Genomic DNA, 18,952 nt, shown 5'->3' with positions numbered 1-18,952 from the left:
CATTGCCAGCTTGAAAGCCCTTGGGTCCTGAGTTCAATTCCAGTCTGAGCGATGTCTGCTTGGAGTTTAGATGTTGTCTCCGTAAGTGCGTCGGCCAACTCCAAAGCAGGTGTGTACGAATGGCGTATGTTCGGTGGTGTACGAATGGCGTATGTTCGGTGGTGTACGAATGGCGAGTGCGGGAGTAGCCCACGTGGATGCAGGGAAAGCATAGAAACTCCAAGATGGAGTTGGACTCAGGACCCCAGGGTAGAGAGAGGGCAGTGCAGGCACCGGGTCGGCGTTTTGCTTCTTTGGCGCTTCTGGAGACCTGGGGCAAAAACTAAAAGCCCCGCTGAACGTTCACAGGTTGGATTCGAACTCACACCTCCAGCACCGCCGGGCAGCAGCACTAACCATTGGGCCAACTTGGGTTTCCTACCAAGGTGCGTTTGTCGCTGATACTTATTGCTGCCCCAGAGGAGGAGCCGGGCTGCACTGAAAGGTACAAAAGGAAAGGAGGTCCAACAACCCAACATGATGGCTACACGGGTAGCACGGCCGGCTGGGAGCGCTCAGGTCTGGAGTTCAATTCCAATGTTGGACCTGATGGACTTTTGTTATTTTCCCCACAGTGTCTACTGAACAGGCAATCAGGGAAAGTGGTGTAAGTGGAGTTTAGGCAACAATGGCAGCTGGTTGGTTAGTGAGATGCCTTCTTCTGAGTTCACTTCCAGCCCTGCCCAACCTTATCAGCCAATGGATGGAAGATTGTACCAGATCAGGGCATGTACGACTGCCTTTAGTCAGCTGAGTGATCACATGACCAGCAGAACTTCCGGCTTCCATTGGACAAAAGTGACATCAAGTGCAACTCATTGTTCAGTTTTTATTGGAAGAAGCAGCAGTGAGAGGGGGGACAGTATATGGACGTTACAGTATTCGGGCCGGAGAGAGAACTCGGACTTTTGGGCAGTTAACGAAAACGGAGTGCGTTGCGTGGGGCAAATCTGTTTTATTTGTACCACTGGCTATAACCAAGCACTGGAGACTGGCCAAACTGGCATAGGGCAGCAGCCTATCACAATCGGCCTAGCTGGGAAGTGTCCTGGGGACCCGAGTCACCCCAAGTCTCCTTGATCAAAACCTTGGCTAAAGCAGCCGGTGGGCCCCCCTGGACTTAGATGACATTGGGGGCAATAACAAATCTTTAGAGGGTGGTATTAGCCTCAATGCCTTATACATGATATTGAAAATAAATAAACCGATAGGCAGAAGAAAGAAGCCACGCCCACACCTTCAAGAGAATACAGTCCATTGGTTGAGGTTCTTCAACAAAATAGGACTTCCCTGGATGCCCCGTTGCTCGGGGCAAATAAAACTGGTATCAGTGCAAAATACAAACTTGGAACCCGTAAAGAGATAGTGGTGGGAAGATATCGCCCATAATCCTCCCACAGCAGGTTCTTCATCGTTCGCCAATAACAGTTCAGCTCGGTTCCAAGATGGCCTCCTTCTCTTTCTTGCCAACCACAGACTTTTTGCAGGTGAACATGAGGAGCAGGAGCATGGGGAGGTGCCAGAGGCTGCAGAAGAAGAGCTTCCTGGAGCTGGAACGGTCGGCGTCCTTGTAGAAGCGGTAGCCCAGGTAGGAGATGTACAAGTTAATGGGAAGCGATATGATTGGGAAGGTCCAGGTGGTCACGTCCAAAGCCGGCGCGAGGGTGGATAGGCCAATGAGGGCCAGACAGTGGCGCAGGGCCACTCGCCGGCACATGAGTGGGTGGGTGACAGACATCATTCTGTAGCCCCCGCGGGAATAGTCTTCTCGGAGGTTCCAGCTCAAGGCGTTAAAGTGAGGAAACTGCCAGGAGTAGAGAATGGCCCCCAACAGTAAGGCGCCTGTAATGAAACAGAAAAGAGCCACGTCATGTGACGTACCCAGTGTGGGGCTCAAGTCTGGGCTTGTCATGTGGTTCCTAATGTCACTGACCCTAGCAACGAGGCAGAGATTTAAATGGTAGTTAGTAAGCCCCCTCACCCACTCCAAGGGTGCCCAACCTTCCCCCTGTGCCCCTCTCCTGCTACATAGTAAGGCTCCAAGGGTGCCCAACCTTCCCCCTGTGCCCCTCTCCTACTAGATAGTAGGCCCCTCACCCACTCCAAGGGTGCCCAACCTTCCCCCTGTGCCCCTCTCCTACTAGATAGTAAGCCTCCTCACCCACTCCAAGGGTGCCCAACCTTCCCCCTGTGCCCCTCTCCTACTAGATAGTAAGCCTCCTCACCCACTCCAAGGGTGCCCAACCTTCCCCCTGTGCCCCTCTCCTACTAGATAGTAAGCCCCCTCACCCACTCCAAGGGTGCCCAACCTTCCCCCTGTGCCCCTCTCCTACTAGATAGTAAGGCCCCTCATCCACCCCAAGGGTGCCCAACCTTACCCCTGTGCCACTCTCCTACTAGATAGTATGCCCCCTCACCCACTACAAGCGTGCCCAACCTTCCCCCTGTGCCCCTCTCCTACTAGATAGTAAGGCCCCTCACCCACCCCAAGGGTGCCCAACCTTACCCCTGTGCCACTCTCCTACTAGATAGTAAGCCCCCTCACCCACCCCAAGGGTGCCCAACCTTCTCCCTGTGCCCCTCTCCTACTAGATAGTAAGCCCCCACACCCACTCCAAGGGTGCCCAACCTTCTCCCTGTGCCCCTCTCTACTAGATAGTAAGGCCCCTCACCCACTCCAAGGGTGCCCAACCTTCTCCCTGTGCCCCTCTCCTACTAGATAGTAAGCCCCCTCACCCACCCCAGGGTGCCCAACCTTCTCCCTGTGCCCCTCTCCTACTAGATAGTAAGCCCCCACACCCACTCCAAGGGTGCCCAACCTTCTCCCTGTGCCCCTCTCCTACTAGATAGTAAGGCCCCACACCCACTCCAAGGGTGCCCAACCTTCCCCCTGTGCCCCTCTCCTACTAGATAGTAAGCCTCCTCACCCACTCCAAGGGTGCCCAACCTTCCCCCTGTGCCCCTCTCCTACTAGATAGTAAGCCCCCTCACCCACTCCAAGGGTGCCCAACCTTCCCCCTGTGCCCCTCTCCTACTAGATAGTAAGCCCCTCACCCACTCCAAGGGTGCTCAACCTTCCCCCTGTGCCCCTCTCCTACTAGATAGTAAGGCCCCTCATCCACCCCAAGGGTGCCCAACCTTACCCCTGTGCCACTCTCCTACTAGATAGTATGCCCCCTCACCCACTACAAGCGTGCCCAACCTTCCCCCTGTGCCCCTCTCCTACTAGATAGTAAGGCCCCTCACCCACCCCAAGGGTGCCCAACCTTACCCCTGTGCCACTCTCCTACTAGATAGTAAGCCCCCTCACCCACCCCAAGGGTGCCCAACCTTCTCCCTGTGCCCCTCTCCTACTAGATAGTAAGCCCCCACACCCACTCCAAGGGTGCCCAACCTTCTCCCTGTGCCCCTCTCCTACTAGATAGTAAGGCCCCTCACCCACTCCAAGGGTGCCCAACCTTCTCCCTGTGCCCCTCTCCTACTAGATAGTAAGCCCCCTCACCCACCCCAAGGGTGCCCAACCTTCTCCCTGTGCCCCTCTCCTACTAGATAGTAAGCCCCCACACCCACTCCAAGGGTGCCCAACCTTCTCCCTGTGCCCCTCTCCTACTAGATAGTAAGGCCCCACACCCACTCCAAGGGTGCCCAACCTTCTCCCTGTGCCCCTCTCCTACTAGATAGTAAGCCCCCACACCCACTCCAAGGGTGCCCAACCTTCTCCCTGTGCCCCTCTCCTACTAGATAGTAAGGCCCCTCACCCACCCCAAGGGTGCCCAACCTTCTCCCTGTGCCCCTCTCCTACTAGATAGTAAGGCCCCTCACCCACCCCAAGGGTGCCCAACCTTCTCCCTGTGCCCCTCCCCTACTAGATAGTAAGGCCCCTCACCCACCCCAAGGGTGCCCAACCTTCTCCCTGTGCCCCTCTCCTACTAGATAGTAAGGCCCCTCACCCACTCCAAGGGTGTCCAACCTTCTCCCTGTGCCCCTCTCCTACTAGATAGTAAGGCCCCTCACCCACCCCAAGGGTGCCCAGCCTTCTCCCTGTGCCCCTCCCCTACTAGATAGTAAGGCCCCTCACCCACCCCAAGGGTGCCCAACCTTCTCCCTGTGCCCCTCTCCTACTAGATAGTAAGGCCCCTCACCCACTCCAAGGGTGCCCAACCTTCTCCCTGTGCCCCTCTCCTACTAGATAGTAAGGCCCCTCACCCACCCCAAGGGTGCCCAACCTTCTCCCTGTGCCCCTCTCCTACTAGATAGTAAGGCCCCTCACCCACCCCAAGGGTGCCCAACCTTCTCCCTGTGCCCCTCCCCTACTAGATAGTAAGGCCCCTCACCCACCCCAAGGGTGCCCAACCTTCTCCCTGTGCCCCTCTCCTACTAGATAGTAAGGCCCCTCACCCACTCCAAGGGTGCCCAACCTTCTCCCTGTGCCCCTCTCCTACTAGATAGTAAGGCCCCACACTGCCCTATGGCAATACTGTATATTGCATACACCAATATTTCTCACATGATCTACTTCTGTGCCATGATGCCACCCCCATAGTGTGCCCGACATCTAGCCAACTGATAAATATGTCACACAGGGGTCCCTTTATTTTCTTTCCCCGGCGGCACCACAAAGGGCCCCCACTCCCGGCCTGATTGAGTTGTGACAAGAGGAATGCACAGAGGCCCCGGGGCCCCTCCGTAGGCACAATCGGGGCTGATTAGCACAGTGCCCATTCAGGAGCAGTCATGCCTGGCGCTGCCCACTAATGATGAGCTGTTGGGCAACATTGGGTGCGGGGGGTGAATGAAAGGGGGGTTAGAGAAGGGGCCCAGGGTGCCTAGGCCAGGGTCATGCCATTAATTGCTCCTGTGGGTTCCGGTGGGTGAGGGGGGGCCTGGGTGGCATCAAGTGCATGGTTGCTGGGTAGCAGAGGAGGAACATGATGGTGTGGCCCTCAGCTGGCAGAATTTGGGAGCAGGTGTGGCCCCAGTATGGGCACCTGTAAGGGACATTCCGGCTGTACTGACCCAGGGGCAAAGCAATATGACAGTGAGGCCAAAGTGGCAGCTGTATAAATCGGCCAATTGCACGCAACCAACTGACCCCCCAGGTTATTAATAAGAGTCATAATTACATGCAGCACTCGGGGCCCCCATATAACTGTTTGCCCCCTGCGGGGGCATTATTCTGCTGCAGCACCTGCTATTTAATATCACAATCACAATTGACGAGCCACATTGCTTAATTACCCCCCCTGCCCCTCATGCCCCCAACAATAACTGATTGTAATTCTGATTGGGGAAGGAAAGGAGAGGTAACCCAGGGCTATATGGGGGCGGGGCGGGGGCAAGAAGGTTAGGGAATGGGGGGGGGGGGCTTTTCATCCACAACAGAGGAGATTAAAGCTCTGCACGCTCAGGTCACTGAGGACGATCAGGGGTTAATAGGGTGCCAGATAAGCTCTGCCCCTCTTACAGCCACACAGACCCCCTTTGCCCAAATAATCTGCCCCCCAGGGACACACGGGGGGGGGGGGGGGGGGAATAATTCTACGGCTCAGTAATGTAAAATCCCACCGGGCAGTTGGGCAGAAAGTCCCATTACTCACCTGCATCCAGGCTCCCAGTGGCCGCTGTCCAGCCCATGACTGGCGGAAGGGCACCCACCACCGCGCCCACCCAGGTATTAGCAATGCTCAGCCTCTTCATGGGCGTGTAACAGCAGGTATACAGGAAGATATTAAAGGCCCCCAGGGCCCCCGTCAGAGGGTTAACTGCCAGCGTCAGCAAGGAGACCCCTGGCATAGCGCAGGCGGCGGCAAAGGAGGTGGCCATCAGCGGGCTGCGAAGGGACAACATGGTTACACTCTGTATGGGCACCCAGCGGGTACAGCATGGTGGGTACAGCATATTGGGTACAGCGGGGTGGGTACAGCGGGGTGGGTACAGTGGGATGGGTACAGCATATTGGGTACAGCAGGGTGGGTACAGCAGGGTGGGTAGAGCGGGGTGGGTACAGCATGGTGGGTAGAGCGGGGTGGGTACAGCATGGTGGGTACAGCGGCGTGGGTACAGCATGGTGGGTAGAGCGGGGTGGGTACAGCATGGTGGGTAGAGCGGGGTGGGTACAGCATGGTGGGTAGAGCGGGGTGGGTACAGCATGGTGGGTAGAGTGGGGTGGGTACAGCATGGTGGGTAGAGCGGGGTGGGTACAGCATGGTGGGTAGAGCGGGGTAGGGTACAGCATGGTGGGTAGAGCGGGGTGGGTACAGCATGGTGGGTAGAGCGGGGTGGGTACAGCATGGTGGGTAGAGAGGGGTAGGGTACAGCATGGTGGGTAGAGCGGGGTAGGGTACAGCATGGTGGGTAGAGTGGGGTGGGTACAGCATGGTGGGTAGAGCGGGGTGGGTACAGCATGGTGGGTAGAGTGGGGTGGGTACAGCATGGTGGGTAGAGTGGGGTGGGTACAGCATGGTGGGTACAGCATGGTGGGTAGAGCGGGGTGGGTACAGCATGGTGGGTAGAGCGGGGTGGGTACAGCATGGTGGGTAGAGTGGGGTGGGTACAGCATGGTGGGTAGAGCGGGGTGGGTAAAGGCCATGTTTAATTAAGAAGACTCATATCACACAAATCTCTATGGCAGAGAGGGGGCAGACGGGGGGCAGAGAGGGGGCAGACGGGGGGCAGAGAGGGGGCAAAGGGTAACGTAAAAGGGCTGTTCCCATAGACACAGAACTGGGCAGTAAATAGGAACATGGGATTTATTCCCATCCAATCAGTTCTAATCCTTTGTACAAACACAATCCAATCAGAACCACAGAGAGATCACATTCCATTATACAGCCTTTAACCCCTTCCACCCTCACATCCCTCCCCCTGGCACATGTTACTGGGGGGCCGGGGAATGTTACTGGAGGGCCGGGGAATGTTACTGGGGGGCCGGGGAACGTTACTGGGGGGGGCGGGGAACGTTAGTGGGGGGCCGGGGAACGTTAGTGGGGGGCCGGGGAATGTAACTGGGGGGCCGGGGAACGTTAGTGGGGGGCCGGGGAATGTTACTGGGGGGCCGGGGAACGTTAGTGGGGGGCCAGGGAATGTTACCGGGGGGCCGGGGAATGTTACTGGGGGGGCGGGGAATGTTACCGGGGGGCCGGGGAATGTTACTGGGGGGGTGGGGAATGTTACTGGGGGGGCGGGGAACGTTACTGGGGGGCCGGGGAACGTTACTGGGGGGCCGGGGAACGTTACTGGGGGGCGGGGAATGTTACTGGGGGGCCGGGGAACGTTACTGGGGGGGCCGGGGGAATGTTACTGGGGGGGCCAGGGAATGTTACGGGGGGGGGCCAGGGAATGTTACGGGGGGGGCCAGGGAATGTTACCGGGGGGGCCAGGGAATGTTACCGGGGGGCCAGGGAACGTTACCGGTGACTAGGGATGCAATAAACCCAGTTTTTTTCGGTTTGGCCCAATCCACCCCATTTTCGGCCGAATACCAAACCGAATTTCCCCCCCCCTGACATTTAACCCTTCTAAATGCTAATTTGCATATGCTAATTTATGCTAATTCGGATTCGGTTCGACCAGGACCGTGGATTCGGCCGAAACCAAACCCTGCCAAAATAGGCCGAATACCGAACCAAATCCTGGATAATGTCTATGCTGGCAATGCCCCCCGATAAGGAATCTCCGCCCCCTCTGTACCACTTCCCATAATGCCCTCCTGTTTATAGCAAATACCACTCCCCTCCCCGTGGCTTCTTAAAGGGCAAGTAACCCAGTAATGACTCAGAGCAGAAGTCGGAACCTGGGAGAAGATTTTGCGCTTCAGTAGTCGCATTATTGAACTTCACCAAAAACTCTTTATTTGATAGGTTTAAGTTCTCAGCATTTTAAGTGGAATTTCCGCAGAGATTTATCTGCCGATTGGGGCGGGGAAGGGTTTATTGCGGTTACGTACGGCCGAGCTGAGATAGGGGGGAAATGATAAACTGCCCCTTTAAATTCAATTTCCATTTTAATTAGAATTGGCTGCCGGATGCGGTTCCAGATTAAAGGAAAAATGGCGGCAGTATATATGGTGGCGCCGAGCCGTCAGGGGGCGGTCCCTCTAGTGAAGCAATGGAGACATCCTATTGGCCCCTAATTCCATCTCCTCACTTTTATATCATTCCTGATTCGACAGAACATTCCTTCTCTGTATATTTGTATTTATACATATGGGTAGGGGGTGCCATAGTGTTTCCCTTAGACAGTACAGTATGGGGGTACAGCTTATTGTGTGCCCAGAACATTCCCTCTCTGTATATTTGTATTTATACATATGGGTAGGAGGTGCCATAGTGTTTCCCTTAGACAGTACAGTATGGGGGTACAGCTTATTGTGTGCCCAGAACATTCCCTCTCTGTATATTTGTATTTATACATATGGGTAGGGGGTGCCATAGTGTTTCCCTTAGACAGTACAGTATGGGGGTACAGCTTATTGTGTGCCCAGAACATTCCTTCTCTGTATATTTGTATTTATACATATGGGTAGGGGGTGCCATAGTGTTTCCCTTAGACAGTACAGTATGGGGGTACAGCTTATTGTGTGCCCAGAACATTCCCTCTCTGTATATTTGTATTTATACATATGGGTAGGAGGTGCCATAGTGTTTCCCTTAGACAGTACAGTATGGGGTACAGCTTATTGTGTGCCCCAGAACATTCCTTCTCTGTATATTTGTATTTATACATATGGGTAGGGGGTGCCATAGTGTTTCCCTTAGACAGTACAGTAATGGGGGTACAGCTTATTGTGTGCCCAGAACATTCCTTCTCTGTATATTTGTATTTATACATATGGGTAGGGGGTGCCATAGTGTTTCCCTTAGACAGTACAGTATGGGGGTACAGCTTATTGTGTGCCCAGAACATTCCTTCTCTGTATATTTGTATTTATACATATGGGTAGGGGGTGCCATAGTGTTTCCCTTAGACAGTACAGTATGGGGGTACAGCTTATTGTGTGCCCAGAACATTCCCTCTCTGTATATTTGTATTTATACATATGGGTAGGAGGTGCCATAGTGTTTCCCTTAGACAGTACAGTATGGGGGTACAGCTTATTGTGTGCTGTACTGGAAGTGCAGGGGTTAAAGCTGCTCCCACAGGATGTAGAGGTCACAGACCCCTGGTAGCTGCTTTATCCCAACAGGAAGGGGTTAAGCCTGGGACAGTGAGGGGCAGGAATAAGGGCAATGAGCCCTACAGCCAACACAGTGAGTCCCTTTCATGTTGCGGCTCCGTTACACGGGGTGTCTCCTTACAGACCCAGCGCGACTCTCTCACCCTGAAACCCACACTAATCCCTGTGGCCCCGGCACTAACCCCCCCCCCCCCCTGAGATTTCATGGTGAGTTATTCCTTCCCCTCTTCTCCCTATGTGGCACAACATTATACAGTAGGGCTGTAAGGACAGATAGAGTGTCAGCTCCTAAGCCAACTCTTGGAGTTAAAGACAGTTAATCAAGGGCAACTAACCCGACAGCTTAGGATAAAACACTCAATGTTCATGTCCTGGTTTCTTGGTGCTTGTCCCCTCCCACTGATCCCATGTTGGTAATTTGGCAAGAGGGGAGGAGCCACAGCACCGCGTATGGTTATTGGCATTATTATATCATTATGGGACCTCCAACTCCCTTCTCTTTGGGTTACAATGGGGCTCACAGTGTGGGGGCTACAGAGAACTCCCTGTACCTGCACTTACCTAGGATGCTGAAATTCTGCCCCCAGGTCTATCTCTTGCCCCCAGGTCTCTCTCCTGCCCCCAGGTCTCTCTCTTGCCCCCAGGTCTCTCTCTTGCCCCCAGGTCTCTCTCCTGCCCCCAGGTCTCTCTTGTCCCTAGGTCTCTCTCTTGCCCCCAGGTCTCTCTCTTGCCCCCAGGTCTCTCTCCTGCCCCCAGGTCTCCCTTGCCCCTAGGTCTCTCTCTTGCCCCCAGGTCTCTCTTGCCCCTAGGTCTCTCTCTTGCCCCCAGGTCTCTCTCCTGCTCCCAGGTCTCTCTCTTGCCCCCAGGTCTCTCTCCTGCCCCCAGGTCTCCCTTGCCCCTAGGTCTCCCTTGCCCCTAGGTCTCTCTCTTGCCCCCAGGTCTCTCTCCTGCTCCCAGGTCTCTCTCTTGCCCCCAGGTCTCTCTCTTGCCCCCAGGTCTCTCTCCTGCCCCCAGGTCTCCCTTGCCCCTAGGTCTCTCTCTTGCCCCCAGGTCTCTCTCCTGCCCCCAGGTCTCCCTTGCCCCTAGGTCTCTCTCTTGCCCCCAGGTCTCTCTCTTGCCCCCAGGTCTCTCTCCTGCCCCCCAGGCCTCTCTCTTGCCCCAGGTCTCTCTCTTGCCCCCAGGTCTCTCTCCTGCCCCCAGGTCTCTCTCCTGCCCCCATTACAGGCTCAGAGGCAGCTGGACAGTGTCAGAGTGGGGTAACCTTATGTTGGCCCCAAAAACATACCAGGAGAAGGTAGGAAGCACCCAAAAGGGGTGCAGGGCATGAAAACAGCTTGTGTCCCCCATGGGGGTGCAGGGCCCACTGACATTCCACCATCTCTGAGGAAGAGGATGATGATCCCCACCGTGACTCACAACAGAGTGATGGGCCATTATATGGCCTGGGGGGGGGGGGGAACAGGGAAAATAAACAAACTTGATGGATGAAGCTGAGATTTATATTTGGGACCTGGTGGGGTTCCTGCCCAGGTGCCCCCTGCCAGCACAAAGCTCCTGCCACCAACCAGAGAGCCTGGGGAGCAGATGGAGAGGCCTTTCAGCCAAATGCACCGTGACCCTCCATTCTGCCCCTTCCATATGGGCCGCTTCCTGGTGGGACGGAGCGCACTGCCCCCCACCTCCACCCAGGGCCACAAAACAATGGACCTCAGACCTGTCAGCAGGTTCTAATAATGCCCCCAAGTGCCCTGGCACCAGGTCATTACTGCCTATTGGCACCGGGTAATGGCTCTCATCACTGCCCATTGGCACCGGGTAATGGCTCTCATCACTGCCCATTGGCACCGGGTAATGGCTCTCATCACTGCCCATTGGCACCGGGTAATGGCTCTCATCACTGCCCAGTGGCACCGGGTAATGGCTCTCATCACTGCCCAGTGGCACCGGGTAATGGCTCTCATCACTGCCCAGTGGCACCGGGTAATGGCTCTCATCACTGCCCAGTGGCACCGGGTAATGGCTCTCATCACTGCCCAGTGGCACCGGGTAATGGCTCTCATCACTGCCCAGTGGCACTGGGTAATGGCTCTCATCACTGCCCATTGGCACCGGGTAATGGCTCTCATCACTGCCCATTGGCACCGGGTAAGGGCTCTTATCACTGCCCAGTGGCACCGGGTAATGGCTCTCATCACTGCCCAGTGGCACCGGGTAATGGCTCTCATCACTGCCCAGTGGCACCGGGTAATGGCTCTCATCACTGCCCATTGGCATCGGGTAATGGCTCTAATCACTGCCCATTGGCACCGGGTAATGGCTCTCATCACTGCCCACTGGCACCGGGTAATGGCTCTCATCACTGCCCATTGGCACCGGGTAATGGCTCTCATTACTGCCCATTGGCACCGGGTAATGGCTCTCATCACTGCCCATTGGCACCGGGTAATGGCTCTCATCACTGCCCATTGGCACCGGGTAATGGCTCTCATCACTGCCCAGTGGCACCGGGTAATGGCTCTCATCACTGCCCATTGGCACCGGGTAATGGCTCTCATCACTGCCCATTGGCACCGGGTAATGGCTCTCATCACTGCCCATTGGCACCAGGTAATGGCTCTTATCTCTGCTCTTATCACTGCCCATTGGCACTAAACTATCCTACAAGCCAAGCTCAGCCCAGTGAATCGTGGGGGTGGGGTGGGGGGGGGAAGGAATATGGGGGTAATGGGCAACATGTTGCTTATGCCACTGGTTGGGGATCACTGGTCTTCAGACTGGGCCCCCCAAGAGGGCCAGAACCCACAGTTCAGGAACCACTGATTTAAGAGTTATTTGGGCAGAATTGGGTCAATAAATACATGTAAATAATATACATAACATTAAACCTTCACCCATTTAGCTTTGGGTAGGATTGTGGGAGATGTAGTTCATTAGCACTGTTGGGGGGAGGTGATGGGACCCAAACAATGCCGTATCCATGGTTAGTAAGGAAGCCGGTATCTATGGAACCATTCATACAATTACCCTTTGCCCAGATACTCCTAACGCGCTTTTGTCCCCTATCTCTCCAGTCTTTGTGCCACTAATACCCAATCTGGCCTGAACCCCCCCCCCCTCCCCAAGTGCAACTTCCCTTCCACAATAAATAAATGTCTGATGGGAATTAGTTGCTTATCACTCAAGAGCCCTGACACTTGAAGGAACTTTAAACAAGCTGTTGACAAGTTGCTTGATAGATGGAGAAGCCATTAGAAGGGACAAGCCCCATATTCAGTGACTGGCGGGAAGGGGGGGGGGGGTCGGAAATAGGAGGTGGGGGTGCAATTAGAGGAGAAAACAGACACCTAAGGAACAGGCAAATTCCTCAATGGGAAATGTCACGACCCTACAATAAGGTCACTACCTGTTTACAAGGCTGAGACCCCCACGTGGCTAATTGTACCCACTGCTCCTAGAGGGTCCCGACAGCTATAGGAACGTTCATTACTCAGAACCAGCAGCTCGGAGCACAGAACCTGTATTCATAGAGGGCAAGAAGGAAGGGGCATTTTATCTGGGTGCTTCTCACTTCCAGGACAGTTGGCTACACCCGGGCTGATGCCCACACAATCCAGTCCACGACCAGACCAGTGGTGGCTAGTAGGGCCACCAGGGGAGTGAGGGCTTCTACTAACTTGCCTACACTGAGACCAATGGACCTACTATGGAAGCGGCTCTGTAGTAGGGGCTGAAGAATTACCTTATCTGCCCTCGCACCAGCGGCCGGCTCTTTGTCCTGTTCATGTTGGAATCAAACGGCACCTCGAAGAACTGCAAGGAGACAAAAAAAGAAGGGAAATCGATGTGAGAAGGTGAGGAACCGTGCTCCTCAAACTGCAACCACAAATGATTGGACTTCTCTAGTTCCAGTCCCTCCTTCCCTGTCTTCCATTATTATCCAGAAAAACCTAATTGGCCCTCATCCAGACTCTGCCCATTTCTCTGGAGGGCACTCAGGCCTGGAGTGCCCATACACGTGTAGATTCGCTTGCTTGGCGAGGTCGCCAAGTGAGCGGATTTTCACCCGATATCCCCACCTATGGGTCGGTAGTGCCCATACATGGGCCAATTAGCTGCCGAACCTGTCTAAGGGACCCATATCGGCAGCTAGAATCGGCCCGTGTATGGGGACCTTTAAGGACCTTAATAGTCTCTCCATAGAGACATAGGTAGCCATTCACTGGCCAATACTCTGAGGTATCCAACCGCCAACCCAATGGATATTGTACGACTGGCTATGCATATACTGTATCCTCCTTCTTAAGGTCCCCATACACGTGAAGATTCGCTTGCTTGGCGAGGTCGCCAAGCGAGGGGATCTTCACCCGATATCCCCACCTACGGGTGGGCGATATCGGGGAAAATGTAGGCTAATGGGGCCAAACGATCGAATTATATTGGCGGCAATGGGGAAGTCGGTTCGGGGACCACATCAACGAGCCAATATGGTCCCCGATCCGACTAGATTTTTTAACCTGCCCGGGTATGGCCGTCGTTTCTGCCCCTACACGGGCTGATAAGCTGCTGAATCGGCCCGTGTATGGGGGCCTTTATTGTTCCATTTGTTCCGACCGACAGCCCATCGACAGGGACTGCAGGAAGGGTAGAAAAGAAGTATGGGCAGAAGAAACTGTCCAACCATTTGTGATCTCATGGAATGGCAAGATAATGAAGATGTCAAAAGACCCCTCGTTCCCTCAAGCTTGCCCAAATGGTATGGCTGGAATTGCCCAAAATGCCCGAGCTGATCCGGGCACGTATAGCCAGCTTGACTGAAATGTCTATTAGAAGCCATAAAAACCCACAAGCACACCCACGGCACTTCCAACACAAAGGCAAAGAAAGTTCATAAATAAACCACTGTGTCTAGAATATGAATTCCTAATTTAGAACAAAACCAGAAATTCCGCGATGAAAGAATCCCTTGAAATAATGCTGCCTCCTCTTGTGCACCAAAGGGATTAGAGGCACCTTCCCAAGGCGGATGAGTCTCGGCACGTCCCATCACACCTCGGAAAATACTTGTCCGGGAACCCTGATGAGCAGATGTTACGAGAGCTCGACAAAACTAGGGATTGCTGGGCTCAAAGGCAAATCACGTGACGCCGAGCGGTGGCTTTCAGTGGGGCGGCACGCTGCTTTGCCTCCTAATGAGGCTGCCTAATCCGACACGATACGTGTGGCTGAACGTGTGATGGAGGAGCAGCCAGATGAAAGGCCCAAAGCCGCAGTAAGGCAAACACACAGGGAAACAAGAGACAAGGGGACGATGAAGGAAGGGACAGGTTTATTTGATCTCCAGTCACCTCCACGAGGCATCACCGACACAATAACCTGCTCCGTGCCACTGTCACAACAAAGAAGCTTCGGGGGAATGAATACGGAGCATAAAGACTACTTCTCCCTCGACTGAAACGCTCAGTGGCTCCCAATACCCAAAGAAGGGAGGGATGAGAGATGAGCCTCAAGTTGGTGAATCGAGACAGGTTCTAGAGAACAGTTACCTTCGTACCTTCGGCAAAGTCTAGGGCCATGGAAGCCCTCTTCTTTCATCATTAGCCTACTTTGGGGCAATGAATACGGAGCGTAAAGACTACTTCTCCCTCGACTGAAATGCCCAGTGGCTCCCAATGCTCAAAGAAGGGAGGGATGAGAGATGAGCCTCAAGTTGGTGAATCGAGACAGGTTCTAGAGAACAGTTACCAGTACCTTCGGCAAAGTCTAGGGCCATGGAAGCCCTCTTCTTTCATCATTAGCCTACTTTGGGGCAATGAATACGGAGCGTAAAGACTACTTCTCCCTCGACTGAAATGCCCAGTGGCTCCCAATGCTCAAAGAAGGGAGGGATGAGAGATGAGCCTCAAGTTGGTGAATCGAGACAGGTTCTAGAGAACAGTTACCAGTACCTTCGGCAAAGTCTAGGGCCATGGAAGCCCTCTTCTTTCATCATTAGCCTACTTTGGGGCAATAAATACGGAGCGTAAAGACTACTTCTCCCTCAACTGAAACACTCAGTGGCTCCCAATACCCAAAGAAGGGAGGGATGAGAGATGAGCCTCAAGTTGGTGAATCCAGACAGGTTCAAAGTCTAGGGCCATGGAAGCCCTCTTCTTTCATCATTTGCCTACTGGCCCCAAGAGGAGAGAACAGCTGCTCAATGACTTCTTAATCTTTCTTAAAGAGTGATTGCTCTCTGGGTATAATGGCTTGGAGCCATGGAATGGGTGGAGTTGGCCGTGTCTTTGCCCAAGTGACTCACAGCAATTTTTGATCAGCACCTTCCCAATCATAAACTTGGGTGCAAGTCACACAATGGCCACATCCATCTGATTGTCCAGCTATAGCCCGGGTCAGAACCCTTTCTTCAATAAAGGCTTAAGGGGATGTTGCCTTGGTGGTACATTGCCCAAGTGAAACATATTAATATCATTCATTAAACGCTGGCCATGAACAGGCTGTTGACTTGGCCACCTCAGATCAAGTTGGTATTGGACTAGTATGGTCTAATCTGGGCTACCCAGCTACTGCTAAAGCAGTGATCCCCCAGAGGTCTCAAAGCAGGTGCTTATTTTTGAATTCTTGGCTTGGAGTCAAGTTTTGGTATAAAACTCCAGTGAAATGGCCCCCTGTAGGCTGCCCGTCCACACAGGGGCTACCAAACATCCCTTATTTGGCTTCCCAATGAAGCTTTTGTGTTGCTTTCCCAACTCTTTTTACATTTCAATGTGGATCATGGGTAAGAAAAAAAGGTTGGGGCCACCACGCTAAGGGATTAGGACCCATTGGTCCCACCAAACAAGCAGATCTTTGACCACCATAATTCCAAGAGACAATTATGGTGGTTCATCATTGACTGAATGGGCAAAAAACACAATTAAGAGTCTGATAATGCCCCACACCATTTTTTGTTGCCCCAACAACGTCTAGTGGAACGTTACTCAGTTGTTGCCGAACTACAAATCCAAGAGTAATGTGAGGCATGCTGGGAGCTGTAGTCCAGCAACATCAGGGTTGTATTCTTATATTGCACAATAAAACTTCTCCCCAAATTTCCACAGCCAGTGACTCCTTTAATATGCAAAAAATCCTCCAATGAGAATCTGTTTCAATCTGTCTCTCTGTTCCTGCAATTGGAGTTGGGAGCAATAAGCACAGTTTCCCAGCACTGAACAAGTCTGTCCCTTTATCCCCATGTCTGATTCCTGTGCCATATAATGAGGGGAAAATGCCATCATTATCTCTATATGTAAGATAGCAGCTTAGTCTGGGAATCTGCATTCTCATTGGTCAGATCTTTTGCATTTATAATGAGGTTTTTCATCATTGGTGAATTTTTTTGCATTTATAATGACATCTTTTGGCAACTTCTATAGAAAATCTAGGGCAGCATCATAGCTGGGTTTACGAACCCTTCAAGCACGGGCACCAATGAGAGTCCGGAGACAATCACTTTCCTGATTGGACGGCAATGAAATGCTTTACTAATATAGACACAATAAGCCCTTATTCAGTCACGTTGGGTAAATATTTGTAATTCCAACATGAGGGCACCTCTCCTGCTCATCTACTGGGACCTCATTGAAACCCCTGCCTGGTTGCTAGGGTAACTGTGTGCTTAGAAACATCATAAAGAATAACAATGATCAACCGCTAATTGTCTTTAAACACCACTGTCTGCCCATTACTGGAATGGAGAATTACAGTATTCGGGGCGGATGGGGCCGGGCAGGTTCCGCAGGTAATTACAGCTAAAATGGCCGTACAGAGCAGGTTCTCTATGGGTAGAGTTTATGGCCCAGTCCTTGTTCCTCCCGTCTCCTCGTCTAAGCGCTCTAATTAGCAGTGTTGTTCTAACGTGACTAATTGCACTTTGCTGCATTAGCACCTCGGGATTAAAGAGGCACAGGGCACGACAATTACAGGGGATACTAATGGCACAGCAAACACAACCTACCACATCAAAAGCCCAGCCTTTAATAAAGGGCACGGAATGCTTCGGCTAATGGGGGGGGGGGGGTCGGTTTATGGCGGCTCACTTTGTTTGTGTTGCTATTGTTGTTGTTGAAGGGCTTTTCTACCTGAACACACTCAAGTCATTCTTTGAAATGATGACACCGATTGTCCTAGGGGGTTATTAGGAACGACAATGGGCATCGAGTGGCACCGCAGCTTCTACTGCATGATGGGTAATGGAACTTTCCTATTACATATCAAGGGCACAAAGGACTAATGGAGAGGTGTCCCCAGGTCCACATTCAACATAGGCAAAATTGCCCCCCACAGGGACCATCATCTAGAACTGTAGTGATGTGCGTGCGGGCCGGCCAGATACCCTTGGGCACAACCTTTGTGGGTCACGGGTGGGTTTGGGTTGAGTTTTTTCGTCTGTTCTCCCAACCAGGCTCTCTGATTTATAGGTGGCAACCCACCCCTTTTGTGACATCATCAGTAAATCGGTAAATGGAGGGCACTAGCCGGGCCGGGTAGGGTTAGGGCTGGTTAGGGTTGGGTGCAGTTCAATTTTTGGCCCTACGTATAGAAGTCCTATCCCGTGCTTGGGCAATTAAGATGGCCACCCAAGCAACCTACGGTCTGGCAAAGGGAACGGGGCCACATTCCAACAAGTGGGCCACCTACGCCCCCCTGGCCAGGCTAATACCCACCAATTGCCCCCCAGGCCCTAGTTGATCAGATATCCCAGAAGTTCACTTAAATTAAAAGCCTATCGCTATTTACCCTCCTAGAAAGAGCCTGTTGTTAATTGGCAAGGAGACCTTATTGGATTGGGCAGGTCGGGGCGAGGAGTTAACCATTGATTGATACCTTAATAAGCTTCCAATCTGGATGTCACGAGCCTCATTAACCTCCCTAATGTGACGTTCCAGTCGGGAGCTGAGAGGATTAGGTCCGTATTTCCTAAGCGAGGAACATTTAGAGCACCCGGTGGCCTCATCCACGAGATGTGATTATCCATGGAAGATCCGTTGCTCCATCTCAATTCCACCCCAACAACTCATCCCTCTCCCTCTGGTTCCACCACAACTGCAGTTATTTGTACTCAGACGGAAAACCCCTCAGTCTCCCTGAATGATGTGGGTTCTTTGGGTGCCATGTAGAACTTCCCATCTCAGAAGGGGGTAGTAAATACATTAAGAGGGCAGAATCCATAAACTCAAAGCATCACAAGAAGACATCAAAAACGGATGAGCATCTGGTTTCCAAAGCCCTAGCTCTGTCACTAAATGCAATAGAAAAAGGGGTCCCGGCCCACCCAAAGCCCCCAGCCCCGGGGGTTGTCATGGAGGAGAGGTTAGGGAAGGCCAACTCCGGACTATTTGTTTATGAACTTTCTAAACATTTTCCACCAACGATGGAATGCGTCTCCGCTCACACCCCTCGCCTGTCACTTCCCAAATCAATACGTCCCAAGCAGAGATGCCGGAGATATGGCCAAGCCCCGGCTCAAAGGGAAGGTTAGGGGCCCCTTGGCCATATTTCACAGAGCCAGAGATAACACTGTGTGGCCGCTGATAATCTCACAACTCAGTGACACAAACCAAACACTCTTTGTTTTCATTCTTCCCAAAATCCCACCGAGCCCAAATGTCCATTCTTCCCTACCTGACCCTGCAAAGGTCCCAGCTTCCATGGGAACGGCCGAGCCATTGGGCCAGTACCATAAAGTCCATGGTACTATAA

At 53.1% G+C, this 18,952-nt stretch overlaps 1 protein-coding gene across 1 annotated transcript in view; it reads right to left on the bottom strand.

The window, feature by feature from the left end:
* Nucleotides 1-854: 854 nt before the first annotated feature.
* cox10 (cytochrome c oxidase assembly factor heme A:farnesyltransferase COX10) overlaps nt 855-18,952 on the bottom strand; it is a 50,747-nt gene continuing 32,649 nt past the window's right edge. Inside the window, 3 exon segments of the mRNA NM_001126581.1 lie at nt 855-1,881; nt 5,637-5,869; nt 12,954-13,024. Of these exon segments, the coding sequence (NP_001120053.1) occupies nt 1,469-1,881; nt 5,637-5,869; nt 12,954-13,024 (717 nt within the window). The 3' untranslated portion in view covers nt 855-1,468.

This window comes from Xenopus tropicalis, chromosome 10, assembly GCF_000004195.4.
Source record: "Xenopus tropicalis strain Nigerian chromosome 10, UCB_Xtro_10.0, whole genome shotgun sequence".
NCBI lineage: Eukaryota > Metazoa > Chordata > Amphibia > Anura > Pipidae > Xenopus > Xenopus tropicalis.
The sequence above is the reverse complement of the archived record's forward strand: the minus strand, read 5'-3'. Positions and strand labels throughout refer to the sequence as shown.